The sequence below is a fragment of the Clupea harengus genome, chromosome 5 (genome assembly GCF_900700415.2).
Source record: "Clupea harengus chromosome 5, Ch_v2.0.2, whole genome shotgun sequence".
Classification (NCBI taxonomy): domain Eukaryota; kingdom Metazoa; phylum Chordata; class Actinopteri; order Clupeiformes; family Clupeidae; genus Clupea; species Clupea harengus.
Window position 1 is genome coordinate 7180262 of NC_045156.1, and position 27317 is coordinate 7207578.

Consider the following 27317-nt stretch of genomic DNA (forward strand, 5'->3'; position numbering starts at 1 on the left):
CAGCGTGTCCAATCAGTGACGGCTGATCCCAGCAGCCAGGCCCTTCGAGCATGGGCAGCTCGCTGACAAGAGTAGCAGGTCATGTCTGGGCCGTTGCTTCAAAAAGACAGCACTGGGGACTAGCATGGTAGGGGGGAGAAAGGTTCCAGGGACCACTTCCTCACTCCCTGTCCTGTTGCACTTTGGCCTTCTCAGCTGATCAGTGATTCAATGACTTGCTGTGCTGTCCCCGTGGCCGAGCCATCTTAGGCTTCCAGCTCTGTCAGTGGCAATTACCATAATCTCGCTGGTGCCTGTAAGTCCTTTAAGAGAAGAGCACAGGCTGGCAACAGGTGGTGAGTGGCGTCTTACTTGGATAGGTGATTTTGCCTTGTGCACACTTTGATACCACTTGCGCTCTGTTCTCTTCTGTCTCTCTCTTTCTGTCATTCTCCCACTTTCTTTCTTTCTCTAGTCCTCTTTTTTTCTTTCATTACGTCTCTCTGTCCTTCGTTCAGACCTATACACACACACACACACACACACACACACACACACACACACAAAGGCTTGATCTCCCACGCGCACTGACCCAGCGCCATGTCAGATTCTGTGACACTGCGCCTTTCAGCTTGTGAGATGACCTCATCATAGTTCAGGTGCACCGGCATCTGCGTGGACAGCGCTGCTCTTGTCGCCCTGAGGACCCTGTCTCAGCTCGTCTTGTTTATAAATATCTCTGCGAGCGAGCCCCCCCTCCGGACCATCTCTCTCTCCGCTGTCAAGGTGCCAGGGAGTGTGAGAAGGATCTCCCCCCCCCCCTCTCTCTGCTCAACCCACCACCCACCCACCCACACCTCTGACACACACACCCTCCCCTCCTGCTAACCAGGCTGGACAGAGTGAGGATCTGGGAAAGCCTTGGGAACAGAAGAATAGAAGAAAACTCTGGAAACTGGGACCCAGCGGAAGGGCACCTCACGGGGTGACGAGGAGCAGGCAGAGGAGTGTGTGGCGCCATAGAGCATGGGGGCGTCTTATGGAAAGAAAGTAAGTGGGCTGCCTTGGTTGACATGACATGTTACACATAGAGCTCTATGGCTTTTTGTCCTGCTCTTAGTGGTTGTTTCGGGTTTTAGGGTTTAAAAAAGGCGGAAAGACATCCAGCCCTTTTTTCTCTTGCTTGTCTTCTACTGAGGTCTAAAACCCCGTACGTTGGCTTGCAAATAACTCAAAACTTTCCTGTTTAGTTTGTGAGATTACTTTTGTTAATGGTACTTGAGAATATACAGTGTTTGGTGATACAGTACATGGCTGTATGTACATAACACTCATTGAGGTTGGTCTGGGTGGTCTGAATTAAATGTTTATTTTCACAATGACTTAACAGAGATGTCTTATTTGGCAAAATCTTCAAAACATGCCATTGCCATTGTAGGGGGAGACAGCCATTCAATGTTTCACTTTCACACAAGCACACAACTGATGCAAGCTGAGAAAGACAGGGGTGAGAGTAAATTCTTCAGATGTTTGAGGAGTTTCTCATTAACCAGTGAACTCATTGCTTTTCTTTAAATAATCCAGCCGTATCCTACAGGGTTCACGAGTGGCTATAGGCGCAAATATTTAAGCAATGGGGTGGGACGTGTCTTTCAAGGGTGTGTGTGGAGCAGAGCTGTGGGAGTGACAGCTGACTCTAGAGTCGTAGTTGGATTAGGGGACACACGAGACCCTTCCCAGCATCTATTGAATAGTTTAGATTGCATTTCGGGAACACGTGTAATTCACATTTGCCTTTCCACTGGGGCAGTGTGCATTAACCTCAGCTTCAGATATGCCTGCAGTCTGTTACTGTGCATGGGCTAACAATAAGCCTGACAGCACCTGGTCACTGAACTCAATCCCCCACCCCACCCAACTCCACTCCTCCACTCCGTTTGCCTACGTTTAACCCCATATGGTAGATCTGCTTAAGGTCGCCTTCCTGTCACCTTCTCCTCTCCTTCTGCCACCTATAGAGCCTCAATCTTTCCACAATTCATATCTCATATCTTTCTGTTTCTTTTTTTCTTTCTATTCATCTATCTCTTTCAATGTATGTGTGTGCGTATGTGTATGTTTATGAGTGTGTGTGTGTGTGTGTGTGTGTGTGTGTGTGTGTGTGTGTGTGTGTGTCTGTCTGTATCTTCACCTACCTCTCCTCTGTTTTTGCTTGTATGATAAGATTACTCTGAGTCCTAATTTGTCTTCAGGGCAGGTATGGCGGGGGTTAACAGATAGGCATGCCTTTGAGTGCTTCAGTATTCCAGCGCAGAGCCAAAGCAGTGTAGGGCAAAGAGCACCAGCCAGGGCTCTTGGAGAGTGCTGGAAATGTCAGAGCACGTCAGAGCTGTAATTTCATCCACTGTGCCAGCTTCCGGGCTCATTTGGCACCAGCTGAATGCCCCAGACCAGACCTCAGTGTGCTGGTACTGGCCCACATAGCATAACAACTGCCTTTCACCCGCATACACGGGCCAGGCAAAGGAAGGGAATGGAGGGAGAAGCCTTTAGGCACAAGCTTTTGGTCATCTTCTGTTTCACAGATAAGTCAGTGTTTTGATGTTGGTGTGTGTGTCCATGCTATGGAGAACTATCTACTAAAGGAATTTGTTTTATGTCTGTTTAAGTCTCTCTTTCTGTTTGTGTGTGTGTATGTGTGTGTGTGATTATGTGCACTGTACCTACAGTGTGTGTGTGTGTGTGTGTGTGTGTGTGTGTGTGTGTGTGTGTGTGTGTGTGTGTGTGTGTGTGTGTTTGTGTGTGTGTGTTTGAAGGAGTGTGGGAGTGTACATGTCTGTAAGTGTGCAGAATGAGCAAGAGCAATAACCTTGAATAAATACACCTTCTTCAGAACGGCCTTCTCATATTTCATTTAAGAAGAATTGATCATATGAATTACTCAAGCCACGCGGGCGAACTCGCTGATGATGAGTCATTTCCCCCTAGGTTGCCTCTTAGGCCTCGGCTGAATCGCAGGGTTAGTTTAACATGCGCTTTCCAGCTGATGTTGAGCCCAGGCAGATGCGAGGAAACTACTCCAAAACGCTATGGGGACTAATACATGTGACTGCGGGGAATTTGAATTCGCTGAATCCTTAATCCCTCAGCATCCAACTGCAGTGCACAGCGCTTAGGCATGCTGCTACCCCCTGTGCAAGAAGCCCGCTCGAAAACGCTCATGTGATTGCCTGCCGCTAAATGCAACGTCGACTGGAGGCCTCCTGTGCCAAAGACCTACTGAGGGAGATTAAGGCAATCAGAGAAAATCCTTTCTAAATGATCTAACGGTCAAGCTAAAAATAATTACTACCTCTTGCGAGGGAACTGAACTCGTGAAGCATGGAAATGCAGTTTTTAGCGCTGTTAGTGGCCCATATCTGGACAATGGATTTGTCATTGGGAGATAGTCATTAGGCAGAGAGTTATTATACACAGCATTTACAAAGATTGCATGCAGTATCTTGAGTCATTCACAGTTTCACCGCGGGTTCCTGGCCAAAAATAAAAATGACTAAAGAGACTGAAAGACTTTTTAGTTCCCTTAATCCATCTTTAGTTATCGCTATTTTGTAAACTAACGAGATACTCTTCATAGTCAGGAATGCTGCTTATGGCCTGTAGCCTAGGCATGTATCCATGAAATGCCCTTTTGTCATTTTGTGCAAATACTCGATATGTTGAAGGTCCCTCTCTTTTATGTTGCTTTCACTTTTGTAATGCTCAAGGTAATCATAAAGACTAAAATGCACATTTTCTGCGAGGACAGAGAGTGCTGAAAATCAATGCTGTTTATGCCATCCTTCTTCAAATGGAATTCCCTTGTAGTAATTCGTTTAGACACTTCAGACAAATACAAAAGCGGGAAATGTTGATGGCTTCATTGTCTGGCATTTTTTAAATTGCAGAGGTTTATTTTCAGAGGCTGGGGTTTGTGCCAGCTTTTGTGTAAATAAATAAGGGGGTGTCTGTCTTTAGCAACTCAGCTCTCCAGTTCATTCATCTACCCCTGATCACTGGGGCATGACAAGTTTTGCATTAGTGTGTGTGTGTGAGTGTGTGTGTTGGTTCATTTGAGAAAAAGAAATACAAGAGTGAACAGTTGCAGGTGCTACAATCTACATTTTTTTTGTTAGTTTTGACAACAGCGGTATTCTCTCACTAATTTCTACAATTTGCAAAATACTTTATACTTTTTATTCTCTTCCTGGTCTTGGCTAGATCAATACCGATGTACGGTAAGACTATTTGATCCTAAACACAGACAAAAGGCAAGCCTATCAGAACAGAGCCTGGGCAGGGCTGCTGTGTTGTGCTAACCATTGAGCCTGAACCAAAGCCTCGATTAAGGCAGTCAGAGCTCCCCAGTCGGAGCCACATCCTTGAAGCAGCACCATGATTACTGCACCTTCACAGAAAGCTTTTTTTTCCTTCCCATCACTAGTTACACACTAAAATGTACCTTTGAAACTGTTTGGAAATGCTGTATATTTGCCTTCCAAATACACAATCGTAGGTATTATCACCATATTGGTTAACATCTGACATGCACAGCACACAATTCTTTGTCTGGGGTCTGGTCTTCTTGGGCGCCATCTCAGATCCAAAACCCTATCTGGTACCTGGCATGAGAAGAGTGCATCCAGTCTATTCTTTTTGGTGTTAGCTAGGAGGGAGGATCGCTGGGAACTATTCCACTACTATACGACTATTATTTTACAATCCCCCATTCACCCTGCATGCACACACCACACCTGTCAAATTTGACGTTTTATCTATTTCATATCCGCTGTGCAGAAGAGACTGCCGTGTTCGTGCTGTGTGGCCCACTAAATCACCTCGTTTTCAGTTTTTTTTTCTTTTTTTGAAGGAGTTCCACACAGAACTTTCTGGCAGCTGTAGTAGTCGATGGCTTTGCATTTAATCTCACAGCGCCACACATGTTTTATCAGTGCCTGGTGGTAACGCATTTTTCTTCTTCTTTTGTTTTCTTTTGGTGGTTAGCAAACAACTTTTAGGTGCACTACCACCTAAGGTAAAAAATAAAAACAAGGGAAAATATATTTTCTAAGACAAGAAGATAAAGTCACATAAACTATTCCATTTTGTATCATGTAACGACTATTCGAAATATCACAACCCATCCCTTCCAACAGTGTACACATCCACTCCAGTAACTGGTGGAGGCCTGTGAAGGAGTCACGAGAGAGGAAGAAGCTCTGTTAGCTTTCTCTCCCACTTGAGAAACGAGACAGCTAGCTCCTGGTGCACCTGGTCATGAACGGCAGCAGAGATGCACAGATGGCACGCAAACCTGTTATCCCTCCAGTGCTACAAACCTTTGCTCTGCTCGCTCTCATCCTTCCTGATTGCGCCGCGGAAACATGCAGGGAGCTGTTATTTCAGGATCCGTGTTTGTATTCTTGCAAGTGCAATTAGGATACGATGTTCTCTAACACACCCCTCTGTTTCCATACGAACACATGCTTCCCGAGACATTTAACATTGCAAACTTCCAATGTTAATTGCCTGTGTCTATTATTCAGTGGCGGCATGGTTGAGTGAACATACTGACAGCTATTGCTAAATTTGGGAAAAGATGCTAACAACAGTGCTGAGGTATTTCACACTCATTCAAGCTGAGGGTTTGTTTACATAAAGGTTAAGCAGTAAGCCCCTACAAGAACTGATGTGTCCTCCAGTGAATATAAAAAAAAACAAATAACATTGTTATCTTTTATGTTGAACAAAAGAAACTTTCATTTCATCTCCAAGAATGTTGTGGATGAACAGATGCCTAATCCTGATGTTTGGGCTGGAATCCCACAGTCGTGATTAGGAGTCAAATAGAGTATCCTGGCAAAAGATCACAGCAGCAGTCACCTGCTCAGTCAGTGGCATAATCCACCACAAAGGCCCAGAACATGAAGAGAGGGAGATAAAAAGAAAGCAAGCATCTCCTTACCACAGAATGTCACACTTCACAAAGATCCTGTGTCATTACCACATGACTGGACTCACATTTTTAGATACTGTATCTTTGAGGAACTGAGGAATAATTTCATTATTTCGGGACAAAAAAATCTCCAATCCCCAATTCCCAATGGCTAACACATGGAGGTAAAAGCAGTGATTGGCCATTATCAGGGGCTCAGGGGAGATTTTTGAATTGTGTGTGTGTGTGTGTGTGTGTGTGTGTGTTTGTGTATGTTTATACTAGTGCTGTCAGTTTAACGCGTTATTATTAATTTTTTTATCGCGAGATTAACGCGATTATTTTTTATTTTTTATTTTTTTAGATGAACGTTCTTTTTGGCCTCACAAACTGTGTAGTAGGCTAACGTTACGGTTTGAGTGAATGGTGAGCGCGATACGGCGAAATGGATGATAAAAAGCTTCTGAATGGAAAGTTTACTAAATTAAAGTTGTGTTGTGCAAAAGAAGCGAGCTTCACTGTTGTCTGAAAATGTCAACAGGAAGCTGGCTGAAAGCAAAGAAGTAGTAGGCTTACCTTTTATTGGTAACCTAACTATTACGGTTCATTGTTTCTGAAATAGGAGGCCTGACTGCTATGTTCCCAGCAAACTTGAAAAAAAGAAAATATTAAGCCATGGTTTAACTGCACTATAGGCTGAGTCCTTGTTTACCTGAAATGTGTACTTTATAATTTTATTTTGTACAGCCCTGTTTGGCAATGTTGGTTTTCAATAAAATAAAACATTTGCATAAAGCAAGCCAATCCACTTGTCCATGTTGATAAGGGCATTCAAATAAAAATAAAATGATGAAGGGACATTTAGAATAGATACAAATTTGTGATTAATCGCGATTCATTTTGAGTTAACTATGACATAAATGCGATTAATCGCGATTAAATATTTTAATCGTTTGACAGCACTAGTTTATACAAATATGCTTGATGATGAGGCATTTTGTGTCATTTGGGCTACTGGTTTAACACTCAAAAAGTCATGACGGGATACTCACTTTTTATGAAGCCATGGGCAAACAAGAGTCAACACAGGCCTACATGATCAACACTGGTCAACATACATGATCAACACTGTTACTTCATTGTTTTGTATAACTTCAGGGTCAGGCTGCTTCAGGGTCAGGCTGCTTCCAAATAAAGCTGTGAAAGGAGACTCAGAGATTAGTCCAGTATATATACACATATATATACATATATACATATATATATACATATGTAATTACTTGCTAACCCTTGCTAACATGCTAACCCTTAAGTTAATCACCAATCAATTATTTAGTATATATAACAGTTATAAGGGTTTCTTCTATGCATTTAATACAAATGCAACAGCACTTGTGATGGCATCGTTTGTGTCCCCTTCAGAAATAGCTCTTGAGAATTGTTTCTGTTTGTGTGGCCCAAAACTTTGAAAAGGTTGAACGCCGGGGGGAAAGGGGTGTAAGATAAAGGGGTAGCTAGCTACAGTGGGTTGAATACATATTAAAACAATATGCCATGATAGTAGTAATGATGCTTAAATCAAAGCTGCTACTAGCTAGCTAACTGTGAGCTCAAAACAACTATTAGTTCATCAAAACATGGGATGGTGTGGCCGTGGGAATAAAAAGAGCTTATTAGCTAGCCAAACATAAGTGCTAAATGCACATTGTGATGTTGTTGCTCACTGGCACACTGTGTGTTATTATTTAATATTGTTGTTTACACTGTATGTAAAATTAGGATTCTACATAGAGTGCCCTCGCAATGACGTGTTTTTGTAAGCCAACCCGGAAGTTAGCATCACCATAGGGTTCCCTCAGCAAAAGTCTAGACACTTACAATATCAACAATGGTTGTTTCTAAAGGTAGTCTTCACAAATAATAGTCACATATAACATTTTTGAAGCACAAATGCAGTAAATAATAGTAAAAAGCGTTAAAACGGAACTACTCCAAACCGTCACATTTACCCCAAATACTCGTGCAGCTTAGGTACTGTGTGACAACCATTGTAGTTTCATATAGCCACTTACTATCAACCAGCTTTCTGTTCTGAGGCATATGGAAGCTACCAAATTCGTGAGTTGGATATTAACTGGTGTATTCTATGTCATAGAACAAGCACAGGAAATCTCTTAATCTCTTTATGTTAATCAAAGACCTTATTTCAGGGATCAAACCAAAACCTACCAAAGATCGAGCTGAGGGAACCCATAAACCACTTATTGGGGCCACTGTATAATTGTTCTTTAATCAGCCAGTTAACATAGGGTTTTAAAACGACATTACAAGCACTTAATCTGCAGTCAATGGGCCTCATTCTCGAACATTTTCTGAAGTTTCTTCTGAAATGTTTCTTACGGGCTTCGGAAAAACAACGTAAGAAGAAGACATCCGACAAATTCATGAACGCTTGAAAATGTGTTCCTACACAGCAGAAGTGTTCTGAGCTGTGCTCCACCGGAAGAGTTTTCTTAAATTGAAAGCGCGTTCTCGTGCTCCTGAATTTTCATACATACACGCCCCGCCAGCTCCTTATAAGGGCACGCAACCGTAGTGACTTGTGCAGTCGGAATTGACCGAATCTACACGAAAGCAACTCGTAAACGAGTCATGTCAAAGCGGAAGGCGAGCACCGGCGTCGAGTAAACGCAGTTCTAACTTCAACGGTGCAGAGGTGGACCGTTGCAGGATGTAGATGTGTCCATTCTATTCCACTATAGCTATATCAACGTGATTGAGTTTAGTGCTTATTTATTTATTCACTTACATTTGCAGTGTTCGTGTACATTCACATTTACATTTGGTCATTTAGCAGACGCTTTTGTCCAAAGCGACGTACAAGGGAGAGAACAGTCAAGCTACGAGCAATAGAGACCTAGTGTAACAATAAATACTACTTTACATAAGAAATAGAAAAACGAAATAGAAAATAAAAACGAAGTGCAGGAATGTAACTGCTGTAAGTGCAAGTTAAGCACTAGTCGAAGTGCCAGTTAGGAAGGGAGGTGCTCTCTGAAGAGTTGGGTCTTCAAAAGCTTATTAAAGGTAGACAGGGACACCCCTGCTCTGGTAGTTGATGTGAACGCAATCACCAATGATTTCTCACAAATTCATTAACACTTCTAACACGGAGAGTTTTCTTAAATGCGATTCCTCAAAAAACCACAAGATGGCCCACGGGGGTTTTTTTAGGAATCGCATTTGAGAAAACTCTGGCCGAGTTACGACTGCTATTTCGAGTTCGGAAAGTCTTCTGAAGTTCAGAACAAATCCCAGATGAGAAAACTTTCATGAATGCCAAATGTTTTCCGAAATCCAATTCAGAAGAAATTCCTTCTTAAATTCTTCTTAACTGCGTTCGAGAATGAGGCCCAATGTTCCCCAATGTTTTTGTGGCACTTTTCTAACTTTCCCAGAGACAGACTTCCAGGGTGAGCGGACATTTTCCCTTTTAGGATAAAACATGAATAAAGCATGTGCCACACGTCTCAGCTCATTATCCCTTATGTCTATAGAGTCAGACTTTTTCAGACAGCTAGATATAGGAATCTACCAATATAGGAAAGTGTGCGTGTGTTTGGGGGGGTGGGGGGGCTGACTGCCCATTTTACCTGTGCACTGTCAATGGAAAAACTGACAGACACCTGTCAGCCAATAAAACACCTATTTTCACGGAATTTCTCTGATTGGTGTTGCTCCGTTCATTGAAGATAAAGTACAACACTGCAGACTTGATATTCAATTATGAACTGTCAAACATAGATTTTTTTCTACTGTGACACCCCCCCCCACACACACACACACACACACACACCACCATCTGCGCCCCTGGACATTATGATTATGCTCTATAATTATCTTTCCCAGACTGTAAAATTAATACATTAGACAAAACAATCAATTTTCTGTGGGAAATGTGTTATGTGTGAGGCTGCAAAGCTACAGTAATCCTGCCTGAATTGCTAATACTTCATATGAGGGAGGCTCCTACAGATAATTAGCCCCTCATTGCAACATCATCAGTAATGAATTTACAGTTTCAGACACAAGGGGTTTATCTGTCCAGTGAAGGGTTATTACTGAGGCAACAACACCATAGCAATTACATGCACAATGATTCCTTTGTTCGTCTTTTTTGGGGATAATTGACTGTTAATGACACCAACTTTATTAAGTCATACAGGGAGTCATTAAATATTACAAGGCAATGATGTGTTCTGGTTTCATTCAGTTTGATCATAGAGAGAATGGAGAAGTGAAACTGTGTCATGTACATACAAATGTATGTAGTGTGATTTATGAAACCAACAGGGGAGATGGGCACATGGTTAGTCTGGCTGTAATAAAGCCTGTAGTAGCATGTAGTGGTGTTCCAAAGACAGACATTGGCCTGCTCTCACATCAGTTGCAACTATGAAAGCTTGTGGATGGCATAAGTGCCACCCATGAGGGGGGAACTTGAAGTGACACAGTGACACAAATGTATAGACATGTCCCTTTGCTTGGCCTCTCCTAATCTAACATGTGGGTTAATCTGAAATGTTGGGGATCATCTCTGAGGCACCTGAGACCTGGCAGTGCCCTTCCAACTGCCACAGCCACAGGCCCGGGTACAGTCCTCTCTCTCTCTCTCTTCAAACGATGACTGATGAAGGACTGATGATTTTTTACCTGTTCCTGAATTGTCTGAGGAGATTCTCTCACCTAAACACCAAACACATAATTTGTTATTTGAAATAACATTATATATATGAATTATTACCCTTTTTTTATTTGGAATATGCAAATGGCTAGTCTGGACATTTACTTACTCACTTACAAATGATTTACTCCTGAAGTAAATTAGGCAGATAGAGCTGGTAGATGTGGCTTTATGCAGTATCTAAAACGGATAGGTAATCAATCTGTAATTAATGAGATTTAGCTGGGGTCTGACAGATGGAACTTTGATCATTAGTTGTAATGAATCATGCTTGAGTAATCCACCTTTATCAAACCAGCTAACAGTCTCTTTCTGCTCCACTAGATGGCAGAGCTAGATTAAAATCTGCATTAACTAAAGAATATTGTGTAGATGCCGAAACATAGGGATTGTCTCTAGAAAAACTCAAATCTATAAATTAAAGAGAAAACAGGGATAGTCTGCAAATCCAAATACATGGAAACGTGGTGCATATCAATTCATTTATCATAAAAACAAAAAGACTTATGTGTGTGTGTGTATGTGTGTGTGTGTGTGTGTGTGTGTGTGTGTGTGTGTGTGTGTGTGTGTGTGTGTGTGTGTGTGTGTGTGTGTGTGTGTGCATGTGTGTGTACAGAACTTTGATCTCAGAAATCAAGAGGTCTGCCACAGCCCACACAGAACAAAGAGCACAACTGGGATTTACAGACATGAAAGCTTAAGAATGGACAGTGAAAGAAAAAAAGATTAGGCTGACCTGTTATATAAACCGTCTCTCACACACACACACACACACAAACACACACTATTCGTCTAAAACCTGTTGCCAGAGAGAGAACACAATTTGCAGTTTTACAAGATTTCTCCCACCCTATCACAGAAACCTCGAACATCTGTAAAACTTACCCCGGATAGACAGACTCCATTTCATACTTCCCTTGGGGAAGGGAAGGGAGGACGGGGGACGGGGGGAAGAGAAGGGAGGACGGGGGGGGGGGGGGGGGGGGGGTTGTGTATGTGTTTTTCATACATTTACATCTCTTTCCCATGCCAAGATTAGCGGCCGCTGTGTTGACCTGCTGCTGTGGAGCAGGCCACTGGCAGGCCACTCGGACTGAGATCTGCGGTGCTGGGGAGGGCACAGATGTGCTGGGCATCTGGGCATCTGGTGGCCGGCGTCAGTCCTGGCTCGCCGTATAGACAAACAGGCAGTGCCATTAGGGACCGCAGTGCGGTTGTTTGTACACGCCAGCGGTGTTGTACAAGAGGTCCCAGTACAGGTTTAATGGCAGGCCCCCAAGAGCTGCTTCCAGCTCCCCCCCACCCCCCTTTCCCCTCCATGCTCTTTCATCCCATCAGGGGTCCCCATCGCAGCACTCACTTAAAACACCCCTCGTGGGGCTCTTAAATGACTTGGATGGATATTAAAGCCCAAAATGGCCGGCGGGGACGACGGACTTCAGAGCAAGTGTCTCTACACACGCAGAGCTGTCAACAGAAGCCCCAGGGATGCATTTCTTTAACCATCTTTCAGATTTGACACGCAGATCTCAGAACTGATTGGATTTGAATATTTTTTTTGCATTTTTTATCGATTTCAACACATCAAATTCCATTTCGAATTCCTGTATTGACCTAATGTGCCTTTAAAAGCAAGGATATTTCTTGGTTTTCTCTGAGCTCCGGTATGATTGGCCTAGTTAAGCGCGTCCTGTCACTGGCCCCTGCTAATTGTTTGTGTTGTCTGGGAAACCCAAGCCCTTGCATCCTGAAACAGGAGTGGCGCACCAGGATGAAAATCTTTAAAAAACCTTTTTGTCCACAACTTATCATGGCTACAATATCACCCTGGAAGCGCATGAGGGCTCTCTCTCTCTCTCCCTCTCTCCTTCTCTCTCTCTCCTTCTCTCTCTCTCTCTCTCTCTCTCTCCTAGTGCAGGTTAATAAAAGATGAAGGGAACTCAAAAACAGGGGCCAGGACTGAGGAGGTCCAATGACTGCTGTTAGTAACTGAATACATGAGATGGGGGACTGAAACATCCGGATTACCTGGGAGAGTAATGTTGTTTCCTGACCCAGGTTACTGAGAGCAGGACCATAGTGGGTTGCCAGATTGATTTGACCATGGCCTGCTAGATACCCATGAGACTGCAGAGGTTTGGTTATTAATTACCAAAGCCAATGATGTTTGACATATGAAATTATAATGTTCTCCTTATTGAATGATCATGATAGAGATGTTTTGGAACTAACGGCTGTGGGGCAGGAATGGTCATCTATACTATACCATTACAAGTGCTGAGGAATAAGTAAATACTTCATAGTCAGATCCTTTTCTGAAACTCAGTTCCTCTCTGCTTAAGACATAACAGGCATTGTCTCATATGACTGCATACTGAAATGCTAAAGAACTGAACTAAATATGGATAGACTCTTATTCCTGCTAAGCTCATTTCAACTTGACTCCATTGTTATTAGCGCAGGCTTTTCTTCTTACTCCGTCTTAGCAGGCACCCGTTGATCATAATACAGCTTAGAACCGTCCTATATCCAATTGGGCGTGGAAACACAGGCTTGTGTTGAAAATTAGTGCAACACTAATTCATTCCTCTGAAACGTAAAACTAACTAAAGGCCCGGTGGATTTTTCCAACAATTATGGATTCTGCTCCTCCTCGGTGGAAAGGGAATGCAATATGTGACTGAGGGTGTCATGAAGTCATGTACTTTTCCAACTGATGTCATGCATTATTCATGCGTTCACTAATTGCACATTTACAACGTTTTTGAGATGGGAGTGTCCTGGGAACGAGCCGTCTCCACGCACACTGACACACTGAGACTGCAGCGCCCGGAGAGGAAAAAAAAATCATTCATCATTCATTCAGCACGCCTTATGTCCTCATCGCAGCCCACCCCCACCCTCTCCTCCACCCATGTCCAAAAACAGAATTCACCTCATGTCCCACCAGTGGATTAACAGGAATCCCCCCACTTCACCCACCACCACCACCATCCCCACCCCCACCCCACCCATTAGTAATGCTGAAGGGGGGAAGGAGGACAGTGAGGGCCTTGTCGCCGCATCAAGCCTGAGAAGGCCTCTCCTAGCAACCGTACACGACAACACAATATCCTTTCAGTCAGCCATGAGTACATCTCAAAGGGGGCTGCCTGGGATTTGCCTCAGCCCTGTGAAGTGCCTGTGTTTTCAGCCCTTGGGCTGGGGAAGGGAAGAGGGGCTCTGTGGTCTTGGAGGAGGAGGGTGAGAAGACGTGAGGGGCATCAGACCCAGCATGGCGTGAATGGGATGGAGGAATGGTTCTGTCAGTGTTTTTTTTTTACGTCTCTCCAACAGCACAGGGGGGTGGGGGGGGGGGTAGTCTTGCTAGCTCTGTGAATCAAAGAGCAGTCATGTCTTTTTAAAAGTATTAAAATGAGTGTAAGAAGCAGCATAGCCTGGTTGAAGATAAACCAGACACATAAATGATGCACATGCACCAGGCTTCCATAATGCACTGACTTCTTTAACTTTCCTCTCCTCTCTTCTCTCCACCTCCCTCTTCCTCACCAACATCACCACCCCACCTGCTTTGGCAGAAGAAAGCCTACAGTATTGAGCCACAGTGTGTGAAAAACGGAAAACACCTGAATGGCAAAGGTAAGACCGCTCTCATGTTTCAACCTTAGAGAACAATGCGGGTTTCAGGCAGCACAGAGCAGCTCCTGTGAATCACAATGGTGTTGCCAGTCCCTCCTCTATTCAAGCAAGTAATTGACCTGGTGTGCTGACTTACCATAGCTCACTGTGAAATACTCATGGTCACCTCACACATGCTGTTATGTTGATGTTACGTGGTGCTGACTGGGTGTAGATCTTTTTTAATGAGTCTGAATCTAACAAAAGGTCTCCAAGCATCCGGTTGGAAAACTCATGAATTATTATCAGGGCAAACGGGCAAGGCTGGGATGTCCGACAGAGAAAAACGAAATGCTCCTGTGCTAACGCTTACAGGTCAGCACATGTGTTCAGTGGACTAACATTACACTTATTACACTTTTTTAGACTGTCCTCCCTGTCACTTTCAAGATCGTGACAGAAATAAATCCATAAAGCTTAAAACTGACGCACACCCCAAGCATCTACATTACAATATACATTTGTTGCTTTTTTTGACACGCTAATGTGCCTGGTAGTTTTTTTTAATGTAACTATTCACAGTCATATACATTTTCCACATCAGAGTTACACCAAAGCTTTAGCCACCTCCAGAGAATGATAAGAAACGTATGATATGAACATACTAACGAAATGTTGACACTGTCAAATAATAATGTCTGCATGTCTAGATGCTGTCGTGCCATTGTGTAGATAAGGACAGCATGAGAAGGTTTTCTCTTAATTTCAGGGAGGGTAGGGGCATGTGAAAACTCTGCTGTTCAAGTTACGCCTCGGTACGGCAGCCATCGCCCTAAGATAAAAACACTCGGCTGACAGACGGTTAATATAGGCATTAGGAGAGGGAGCTTAAGCACTTCACTAATCCTGACTGCAAAAAGACCCCCGTGAATCTGTGAGCTCGCTCAAGACTGAGAAACACTGAGAGAGAGAGGGAGGGAGAGAGAGTAGGAAAGAGAGAGGGAGGGTAGGAGGTTAGGGAGAGAAGAAGAGGCGGGGCTGTGGAGTGCCAGAAGGTCATGTGACTGTTTACACTAGCGAGGGCAGGGAGACATGTGTGTGTGCCTGCGTGTGTGTGTATGTGTGTGTGTGGAGTGAAGTTTTTTGCGGCACAGCCTCTGACCAGCCCCTGCAGAGCCATGTAAAGTCCCAGAGCAGGGACCCAGCACTGACAGTTGGAGCAGGGACGCGCAGACACACACCTACACAACACACACACACACACACATGGCTCAGAGAGTCACCCACAGCCACAGTCTCTTTCCAGAAGGACAACCAGGGAGGCCCAGAGAAGTGCTGGTCAAGTCAGGTAAGAAGGAAACACCATTACTGCTCTCAGCGAGGTTAGTGATGCTTCCTAACATATTTTAAACCACTGTGAGAAGTGGCTTTTTTATGATGACTGATGTGTTATGTAATATAACTAGCTGGTTTATTGTGGCTGTACCACACACTAAAAGCTTATTTCCATCGCAAAGGCTGTGACTTGTCATACAGAGATTTTTTTTGTCTTGAAGGCTTGGAGGTTTTCAGTGTCTGTGCTGAGTATGATGGAGTACATATTGACAGATGGACATTGTACTTTGCTTGCACTAACTTACACATGCCACAGTGCAAACATGGCTAAATGTTTGCTCTTCTCTCTCTCTCTGTGCTAAAGCTGGGTTAATCAGTGAGGTGGCTCTGTGAGTCTGTGCTGGCCTGTTTGGAGCAGTGGAGGAAGGCTAGCTGTGATGCCTGCTCCCCATGCTAGTGTTAGGGACTGTACGAGTGACTTGGGGGTGATCTGGCATAGGGTGTGGCGGCCGGCACACAAAGTGATCGTGCACATCACCCAAGGGGGAGCAAAAGCATCTATTCAGTTCCAGCAGAGGCCTTAGTCATGGTCCTCACCCATACACAGATGAGCTGAGGTCATGGATGTTGTGGATCCCCCAAACCAGATCTCTAAATCAATCCTGCAAAAAAAAAAACAGACTTGAAAGAATAAAGGAGAGGGAGAGTGATCTGGGCTTGTGTGTCATGTAGTTACACACTGAAGTGCTCACAACCCAAAACTTTTAACAGCCACATGACCTCAGGGCATTTTAGTGATCCTCTAAAAACACTAGAGAGCCATTTAGCTTTGAACATGAAGTCGACGAGGTGAGAAGTGGGCCTTTCATCTTCTGAGTTCCGTCTGTCTGTCATTTAGCTGCTAGCACACTATATTGTATTCTCTCTGAGAGGGCATTATATAATATTACTGGTGTGTTCAAAAATACTGTTATTGTAGGAGTATCTCTGGCCAGACCTCAACCAACAGGGGAAAAGAGAAATTTAACACATTTCACCTCAGGCTTTACATTCTGTGAATCTTATCTGCCATGTTTACCCCACTATTTCACTGGTCGGTCCTAGTGGCAATACCTGAAGTCCATGAACAAAATCAGGGCAGAGAAGACCGCATCAGTGGCCATGTGTACTGAGCATGTTTGAACAGTTATCAGGGAGTGGATGCAAGTATCTAGCTGTATTTGTATTATCTCTCACACACACACACAAACACACACACACACACACACACACATACACACACACACACATGCATGAACCAAATGTTCTGTACATAGCGCTATTATTTATCCACTTTCCCCAACCCCACAATGCATGAAGCAGTGCAAAAAAAAAAATATCTCATAACCCCTGAACAATCTAAGAGACAGAGCCACATACTATTGAAATTTATGTTTCCCCTTTTCACGCCTGTCAGCACGTAGTTCGTTGCAGCACAGGGGTCTTTTTAGAGGGGCTGATTGGTGCTTTTGCATGATAAAGACCGAGACTGAACTTCATGGTGAATTGGGGGTCAGTCTTCAGAGACTATTATGGGAAAAGAGTCCCCCCCCTCCCCTTCCCCCTCCCCCCGTTCCCCTCCCAACCCCATGGGAGGCAGTCAGTTCTGGGCATCCTCAACTAAAGATGACAGCACCATAGCAACCGTTAGTGCTCTGTTTATAGATAACAAGAGCCAAAAAAAAAAAAAAAAAAAAGAAGCTTGTTGACGTGCTGTTCATCCGACAGGACAGATATGACATCATTCCACCCTTTGCTGCATTCGTATGTGATGTATTTCACCAGTGCAAACCCCACAAGGACGGTCCGGTTTGCATGTTAACTCATTTGTTTTTCAAACCTACAATAGAGACTGATAAAATACCTCCTCACACAGTGTGTTTGAACCATTAATTGCTCCTTTTTTTTCAATCAAACATATTCATAATTGCTTTGGATTTCCTGTACATCCTCCATTTAAACTGACTTACCATATTTCAATGCTAATGTAATCCTGGATGTACCCATCCATTCAAGACAGTATTTGCAAACCCAAATGTCACTTTGCAATTTTTATTCACAGATATAATATGTACATAGTTTCATACATTCTGATGGATTGAATAAATTGCTGCCTCACCTTGACTAGACCTTAGCTGCAGTAAAGGAAAGATGTTTGCACACACACAGTAAAGGAGAGCGAAGGTCATAAGTAATGCAGTGGAAAAGCAGTGGGCCACTGAGTATGGGTGATATTCACTTTCTGAGCAGACACACAAAGCTCTTTGTGGTTGCACTGTGTCCGTGTCATAGATATAAAATCAATGGGAACATAGATGGTAGGTCAGCACAGCAGATGAACATTTGTCAAGCAGATCCGGTTTCCTGCATTCCCTATGAGGCTATGGCCGATGTCTGATCTGATCAATTTGTATTAAATCCTGGCATAAGCAAGGACGCAGTCCCCACATCCTGTGTCTGCTACTTAAAGGAAAGATGGAGGGACACAACCATGCACACACCTGCCTCCAGCCTCCTCATACACCTATTTTACTGTCAACACACAGATGAACAGTATGTGTGTGTTCATAAAACAAAATTGCCTGTCTATTCAGTGGCCATTCACAGCTTGACTTACTGTTTGGACAAAGACATGAACAACACACACTCTCTCTCTCTCTCTCTCTCTCACACACACACAAACACACACACATACATTGTGATGTAAGCTGCTTTCAGACATCAGTTCCTTAGTAACCCGTGGAGAGCCCTTTTGCTGGCTACTGTAATTACATTTGACTGGAAGTGCTGAAGCCACACATCTCTACTCCTTCATGGTCACCCCCGCATACAGTCCCCTATGTGGTCCTTCTGTGGAGTGATAAGCTGCACATCTTTGATGATTAATTATGGTCCTGCAGTGCATCTCAAGATCACTCAAGCTTTAGCTGAATCTGAAGAAATTACTCTTGCCTGTATCTGTGTTCAGGTCCTTATTCATGTGCAGTTGTTCTTCGTGGTCACCTCTGTGTTACATATATTTCTGCGGCAAGATCTTTTGTGTCGCTGTCGTGTAGAAGTTGCCCATGGCCTGACTGAGCTTTTCTTAAAATGTGCTGTGATTCAATCAGTAGGAAAGAAATATAGCCCTGGAAGGCCACTTGTTTAATGTCCTCCATTGGCTGCCAGATGCCAAAGCTGGAACTGCACCACCACACCTCCTCTTACTCCTAATTTTGGTCAGTCAGACTTTCAGCTGTTAGGGCCAACAAACAATGGATTTTGATGGCATCGCCCTTTTATTAACTACTGCATCATGTCTCAGATTTAATCTGGCTGAAACAGAAAAAGGTTTGCATGTCATTTTATGTCTATTTCGGATTTGATACCCTGGCACTGAGCAATATTCAAGGCTGTTCATCAATGATTCTCAGAAATCACACATTAGTTCCAATCTCTGCTGCACTGATAGGGAGGTCCTGTGACAGCTGAGGTGCCTTTCTAATATTGAAGAGCTCAGATGACTTTGGTTCCTTGTGAGAAAGCCTGTCATTGTTCAGTCTTGGCATATGACACCTGATCTTTTTCCAGCATCTCCCCAGGATCGGGTCCCCTCTAAGCTCCTGTCAATAGAGGTGAGGGACCTGGGAGCTGCCACTCAGAGCAGGGCCAGGGCCCAGTCAATGGCCAGGCCCCACATACTAACACCGCAGAAGTGCTTATGAAGGCAACACACTGCTAATGAAAGGAGGGTGTGTCAGCTGCACCGCCCATGGCAGTGTGGAGGTTATGGAATTGCCAGAGTCAACAGACGGGGGGGGGGGGGGGGGGGGCTGAGGCAGTCAAAGAATTTCTGTGGGGTGTATCTAATATAAATAAACTCAAGTGGTTCAGTGAATCACCCACCATTCTTCTGCTTGGTTACCTATAACTGCAAATATGAGGAGCTTGCATTGTGGAATAGGGCATATGGAATATGGAATTGTGGAATATGGGCTCTTTATCGACAAGCCTCATGGACTTTACACAAAATTGAATGATCGTTTTCGAGGGGTTTCTCTACCTGCTGTTCAGAAGACACAACTGACCAGAGACATGTAATTTAATAATCTCTCTCTCTCTCTCTCTCTCTCTCTCTCTCTTTCTATCTCTGCCTGTCTGTTGTCTAGCCTCTGCCTATGCAGACCTGCAATGGGAGTCTCCCCAACCGGAGCCGGCTCAGAGGGACCCTTGCGGCTACCCGCGCCGAGATCTCCCTCCAGTGGCCAGCTACGCGGCTCAGCCGGATTACATGGAAGAGGACGATGATCTCATCAAGCCCAAAAAGCTCGTTAATCCAGTGAAAGCCTCTAAAAGCCACCAGGAGCTCCACAGGGAGTTGCTCCTGAACCAGAAACGGTAGGAGTTCACACCCTGACATGCTTTTTACACCCCCCCACCACCACCCCGCTTTCATCCGCCATGAACACATTTAGGCACATATATATATATATATAAAACCTCATCCCTCACAGAAGGTCAGCGAGATAGAGGGCGGCCAGGCCGTAAGTCATACTCGATGCTGTGTGATGGGTGATAGGTTGGTTTAATACCCTTCGATGATACGGCGCAAACACAGATCCCAGATTAAACGTCATAAAATACATTTTTCCGGTTATGTAAGACTGCGTGGCAGAAGAGAGGCAGCCTGACAAATAATGTTACCGCTTGATAAGAAAACATGACATCATCCACATACATGGGGCTGAGATGGGTGTTATGAAAAGGAAATGGTGGGTAACGTGTGCAGCACAGGACAATCCCCTGCAAAACCTCTCAAACAGGCTCTTAGGGGCAACCTGCCGCTAGGCCTGATGTCCATTCCACCATTACCCTAGCAGGGGCTTACTTTATGATGTTAGCCTTAACAGCCAGAGCACTTCCTGTGGCCAGAATCCAGGTGTAGTCAGCGGAATGCACAGCTGGAGAGACGGAAAAAAGGAAATGTAAAACACAGCAGGGCAGGGTGAAGTAGATCTGGAATGAAGGAAATGGGTTACCTAGGGGCCTTAGAACGCCTTGAGTGCTAAGGGGGTGCAGTTTTTATGGGAACACACGCCATGTGATGAGTAGGTGACTCACAGGAGAAGCATCATTTTGACTAACTGATCCAAATATCACCCCTGCTACATGTGTAAAACCAAGAGTAGAAACCTTAACATTAAAAAGAGCTCAAGTACACTCTCCATTATGCATTACCAGTGCCCTTCCACGGCTCTCTAAATTAGCCCTCTTACTGGTGTACTGTTGTTGCTAGGTAACAGCCCACTAAAATGCACCACCCTCTCCTAACCCCACCGCCACCACCACCACCACCACCACCACCACCACCCTCACTCTGAAATGTTTGGGCAAATCCCTTCAGCTTGAGCACCCGAGCCGAGCCCCCAGTCAAGGACAGCGGGAACTCAAGGCCCTTAGAGACGACTACAGAAGCTCCTTTATCCCCCCCTGCCCTCTCCTCCGCTGCCTGTGCATAGTGAGCTAAGGAAGGAGTATGGGCCTTAAGGAAGCGCCAGAGAAGCTCTCCAAATACACACACTCACCCACAGTCACACACCCACAGTCACACACACACACACACACACACACACACACACACACAAACGGACATGCACACACACCTAAACACACGCATGTGTGCATATTCACATCCATTTCATATCCATGCACATACATATATGCACGTACATAAACGTATGCGCTATCCCTATCAGGGTTTTCTTTACACATCAACATGCCATTGTTTGTGTGCACTCTATAATCAGTGACAAGAGAATGCCCTGTTCTGCTTAAGCTGACCAAACTAAACCATTACTACACCACCATCTCTGATCACACACATGTCGGCTCCCATTTCTGTATGCAAATGTTACTGCCACCAAGCATAACGTCGTAAAATGGAGTTTAAAACAGCCATGCTCGAGTGTTCCGAAATTTGGGGCCCCGTTGGTTTTAAAACCCACATAATGTAGTTCCTCTATCGATCCACTTGCAGACGATAAAACCTTGCCCCGGGTGACTATATCTGAAAATAAACCGGCAGTGCCGTGCCGCGCCGGTCGGGCATGTATCTGATGATTCCTCTGCCAAGTGCTGGGAGGTGAGGGAGCTCATTCTGCTCGGCTGCGGGCACTGAATCTGAGGTGCAGCAGACTGGGCTGGCAGGGAGCCACGCTCGCAATTAAGCAGGTATCTGCTGGGGCACGCTGGCACCAAGGCTGGCATGGCACCGCAGGGGGTGGGAGTAAGGGTCTGTGTGTGTGTGTGTGTGTGTGTGTGTGTGTGTGCGTGCGTGCGTGTGTGTGTGTGTGTGTGTGTGTGTGTGTGTGTGTGTGTTTTTGTGTGTGTGTGTAGGTGTGTGTGTGTGTGTGTGTGTGTGTGTGTGTGTGTGTGTGTGTGTGTGTGTGTGTGTGTGTGTTTTTTAGTGAAGGTGGGGGTATTCTCTGAGAGTTGGCTGAAGAGTGTTAATCAGAGCTGGGCCATTCAGGCTAACCCCTGACAGGGACGAAGCCCAGATAAGCTGAAGAGATGTGAAAGCAGGAACTGGGTCACAAACTGAGCTGCGCCCTGTCCTCAGTCACTGCTACTCAAAAGATAAGGCCTCTCTAAAAGGCTCTTTGAGTGACACTGGTGTTTGAGATGAGCCTGGGTGAGAGAAGGGACTGAGAGACAGAATGCGAAGAGGAGTGGAGTGAAAACATAAAGATAACAGACAACACAAACAGACAACACAAAACCTGGTCAAATGTCAACGTCCTTTACAATGGAAGAAATAAGATCCTTCCCATAGATCCATTCAGGAAGGTTGGTAAGGAGGGGGAGTCAATATTAGCAATCTGCAGGATGTTTAGCTGGCAGGCTATTGACATTCCTCTACCTGTTTAAAGTGTTTTTAGATGGCAGTGTTTGCTCAGGGGGAGGCTGATGCACTCCGTGTCTCCTCATTAATTGCCACCTTGTTTGTTTGTTGCTGGCGCGCCGTCTAGTCAGTTTGAGGGACACGGCCTAAATGAGCGCCGGCGCTAATTGAGCATTCCGCAGCCCAACACTCCCCGAGTTTCTCACCTTCGAGGACCCGTGACTACCACCTCCCCAAGGTGGGATGAGACAGTCGCTTAATTTAATTAGGAATCGTCAAGAGAGGCACAGTGTGGACAGTTTAAGCGTATGTGTGCAACAGCAAAGGAGGGGGGGGGGGGGGGAGCAGCAATTGGGATTTCAGCGCTTTTTAACCTGTTATCGTCAGACTGACACTCCGCATAGCAGCTGTTGGCATAACAGAGGCTGGGTTTTGGGTATGGCTCCCCCAGTAATAGCTAGCGGTTATTACGTGTATTAAGGACAATGAACTGTCAAGCGGAGGGGATCTCCGTGCCAAGCCTTGTCACTGACAAGAAGCATGTGGGTCATTCAATTAAGATCGAGTCTTCACCTCACATCACATGTGCATACTTCTGCTGTGTGCTTACCATCATGGTTGTCATGATAACAATCCCCCTAAGCAGAATAGAAACTCCATGCCAGGCAAGCTAAAGTGCAACATTCTTTAACCTAGTATTTGTATACCTATCCCCGAGACTATAGAAGTTAATAGTAGCATTAGCAATCATATCAGCATGTCTTGTAAAACGTTAAACGACAGACTTAATCTTTAACATAAGACATATCTTTTGAAGATATGTAGTATTTACTAAGATCTTAGATCTCTTATTGGATGGCCTCATCCACAACAGTGCTGGGCGAGATTTTGTCCTTTGGTGTAACAAGAGGGCCCTCTGCTGGAAAGTAAAAGAGCATGGAGAGACATAAACTCTGCTGTGCTGATTTTTCTCTCTCTCTCTGTCTCTCTCTCTCTCTCTCTGTCTTTCTCTTACTCTCTCTCACACACACACACACACACACACACACACACACACACACACACACACACACACATAGGGGGGTGGAGACCAAGCCAGAGCTGCAGCGCGTCCTGGAGCAGAGGAAGAGGGAACAAATGATCAAGCAGCGGAAGCAGGAGGAGGAGGCCAGGAAGAAGGTCTCCCCGCTGGAGCAGGAGCTTCTCAAGAGGAGGCGCGAGCTGGAGGAGGTGTGAAAAGTCTCCACTCTTCTAGCACATTTAACACTCAAAGGCCTGCTCTGGGGAATAGCACTTTAGCACTGCTCCAGGCTTAAGTGTGTCACTGTGACCAATACTACAACATCACTCCCTGTCAATATTTAGCTCTGCAACAGCCGCAGAATAGTTCACATTGTCTTGTTTGATGTTGAAGCAAAACATCTTTAAATGAATTATGCCTCAATACCTTGTGTAATTGGCAAAGTCTGAAAACTGCATGGTGTTATTATACTTTGATTGTAAGATGGTTAAGGAAGATCTGGATTGTAGTCCTACAAAATTATGGGTTGTCAGCCCACTGTGCTGTTTGGTAAAACGCGTCTGTTTGTGCTGCAGCTGGAGCGCGAACAGGAAGAACAGCAGGAAGCCGGGTCAAAGAATGCACCGGAATTCATCAAGGTGAAGGAGAACTTGAGGAGGACGTCATTCCTGAACACGGAGGAGAAGGAGGTGTAAAGACACTTGAGCCACGAGTCCGAGAGCCTGAGCCTGCGAGAGGAGCGCAGGAGGAGGCCACGTGTGTGTTCTGTTCTGCTCGTGTGAATGGACACAAATGCACGTGTGTGTGTGTGTGTGTGTGTGTATGTTTGTGTGCGGCTGGCGCCACACAAGAGATGCTGTACAGTACCGGCCTGGCATGGCTGGCCATGCCCCCCCCCCCCCCTCCCCCCCAGTGCCTTTGGCATCACACACACAGGGCTGTATGGGCTGGGATGGGTGAGGCCAAATCTGCCATTCTTCATAGACCTTTTCTCAGTCTGACTAAACCAACAGAAAGGAGCCGAAGTGGAGAAAGAAACAATGAACACGATATGTCCTACATATGTCCTACGTTCTAACAGTGATGGAAGACCAGAATGTTCAGTGTAAACCTCCTGCGTAAAACACTTGGCAGTGCTATTTCTATGTTGGTTTTTTTTTGCAGTAAAGAAGTGTAAAATGATTATTGATAATTCAGCGAATCTGAAAGAGTTAGGTCAATGTGTGGAGATTTTATATCTTGCTGTAGGAGGAATGAACCTGTTCTCTGAATGTGACAGACGTATCCGCAATGACCCAGAAATATTTCCTGATGTCTTGGTATTAAGGCACTTCATTGTTTAATGTATGCCAGCTGTTGCAAACAGTGTGGCCACAGCCTTTGATAGCAAGTAATCAGGAGACATAAAACAGTGTTATCATCAAACCATGCACAGTGCGAGGACTGTTAATTTCACAGCTGCCAAATACCCTAAAGAAGACGCATTGAAAGAGAGACTACCTAAAATGCTACCTTTTCCTCACCAGATACAATCGGCACAAGTCACTTTTTAGAGTCACAGAAATAAAGATAAAATACACTCTCTCTCCTTCTGAAAGGAACGCAAATATCATCATTTTTCATCATTTGTAAACACGCCCTGGAATAGTTATTTGCCATTGCACAATCATGATATAGTGGGTGTATGTAGTCCCAGATCCCAGGTCAGGTGCGTGAGAGTGAGGTGAGACTACTTCAGTGCACCTCTCTCCCCTTCAGTGCCTTCACCGCTGTGCAGAGCAGTGGCGTACAAAGCTGATTGAGGCATACAGGCCACAGTCACTGGTTGCAGTGCTTCAGCGTCAAAATCAATGTGTTGAATTTCAAAAGATACATTTTTCTCTAGCCATCTCAAACTATTTAGGTTTGTATGACGATTAAAGTCAGTGGTCAAGGCAGTTTTCTACAAGACAAAAAAGGACTCAGTGGGAACTTTAGGATTGTAAATTGTACTAATCATTTAAGTGAAATTACGTATCACTGATTTTTATAAGATATACCATCCTAACTTTATCGTATCACAGTTTCGGTAGGACCGGTCAGATCCTTTGTACACTAAAGAAAACTGTACTTTTTTCAAGGTGTTCTGGGCACCCCGTTTTGTTTTGATAGAGTGTTATTTTTGCCTTTAAATTGTCCTCAAGCCACTTGATGTCAAACAGTGTACTTGCATTATTTTGAACATTTTGATCATGTTGTAGATATTTCTTCCTTTGTTCCTATTTTATTTTGGGGGTTTTTGGGATTATTTGTGTGTCAAATCAAATATCTAATCAATTCACACTTAAATGTACAGTGTTTAACATCACAATATGTCTGTGAAAATGAAAAGAGGAAAAGAATGTAATACTTTCTACAATAATAAAACATTAACTCTACTCAGTATCGTTGAGTTTGTTTTTGTGGGTGAGGCAATGTAACATGCATTTATATTCTGACCGAATACCGCAGAGGACCAGACTAACCTGGCGTTAACTTACAAAACAGATGACCTTCCTTTGGGGCTGTCTCTTCTCTGTCCTCGGCAGCGGCTCTCGCTGTGGCTCAAATGTTACGTTCCGCCGTCATGCACCAGCGAGTCTACAATGAGATATCAAGTTCAGCTTCTCTATTGGGTCCATTTAGAAAGAGCCAGCCACCCTCTTCTAAGGCCAAAGACCCAGGAACCAATAGTACTTCCTGCGGAATTTTACAAACCCATGACTTGAAATAAAAATTTCCAACAGCTTATCAAAAGGAATAGAAGCTACTCAAATATTTTCCAACCTCCCTGGTCCTACGATGTAAATATAGACAAATTGGTGGATAGTGTTTTACTCATGCCAGAGTTACTATGGATGGTCACCATCCTTGACTTAACCTGACATCTTGATAGAGTCTTAATTACGGCAGGCATTTAAATCTGTAATACGATATAGGGCATCCCAGGGCCTTTTGTCCAAAAACATGCACTATCAACCCTCCAATCTGTATAATCCCCATGAATCTTCAGGATCCGATTTGTTGTGCTCGGGTAAACAGGAGGCTAATTGTTTGTGGCGCACCTGCAGGTGAACCTGAACTGAATGGTAGCTGACCTGGACGGCAGCTTAAGAGATGAAAAAGATGTCCATAGAGAGGAAAGACTGAGGTTGTTTTTTTTTCTTCAAAAATGGCCAAAACACATCAGACAAACAACATAAAGCCAGAGCGGGAGCTGTAGTTTTTCACAGGCTCCTAAGCTTTCACACATTTAACCGAGTTACTTGTGCCTCTGAACAAGAAGCCCTGTCTCCCGCTGGCCTCACATGGGCTAAACAAAAGCGCCGGTTAATTGCCCCCTCTGCTTTTCCAAATCCCTACTGGCAGAGTACGTTCCCTTCACCACCTGGGCTAATATATGGAATCTCTGCTTCCATCTTTAAAGTGTTCCCCCCTTATCGGGCCGGCCCATGCATACCTGAGTCTAAAGGCTATAGAAATAAGAGTGCTCCCTGTGGCTCCGTCTGTCCATTAGGGGGGATGATGGAGAAGGGAGGTGGCTCCTCTACAGGGCTGACAGACGGGAGTGTTGGCAGGAGGTAGGGGTGTGGCCTTCTTGCCCACACCCCGTACAAAGCGCTGGTGGCTTCCTGGGCCGCCACACTGCCATCAAAAGAGTTGTGATGGGGCTCCACGTCGATTCGGCCGCATCCCTGCTGCTCATGAT

At 44.7% G+C, this 27317-nt stretch overlaps 1 protein-coding gene across 2 annotated transcripts; it reads left to right on the forward strand.

Moving 5' to 3' along the window:
• Positions 1 to 850: 850 nt before the first annotated feature.
• On the forward strand, positions 851 to 26007 carry si:ch211-236d3.4 (protein FAM107B). Of its 2 annotated transcripts, XM_012841237.3 has the most exons (5): positions 851 to 1029; positions 14276 to 14336; positions 19838 to 20066; positions 23649 to 23799; positions 24166 to 26007. In XM_012841237.3, exons 1-5 carry the CDS (start codon positions 1006 to 1008, stop codon positions 24283 to 24285), a joined length of 585 nt encoding a protein of 194 aa, XP_012696691.2. In that variant the 5' UTR covers positions 851 to 1005; the 3' UTR covers positions 24286 to 26007. The 2 variants fall into 2 exon arrangements, with proteins under 2 accessions (XP_012696691.2, XP_012696692.2); XM_012841238.3 differs by lacking the exons at positions 851 to 1029; positions 14276 to 14336 and adding an exon at positions 15445 to 15663.
• Positions 26008 to 27317: the final 1310 nt, after the last annotated feature.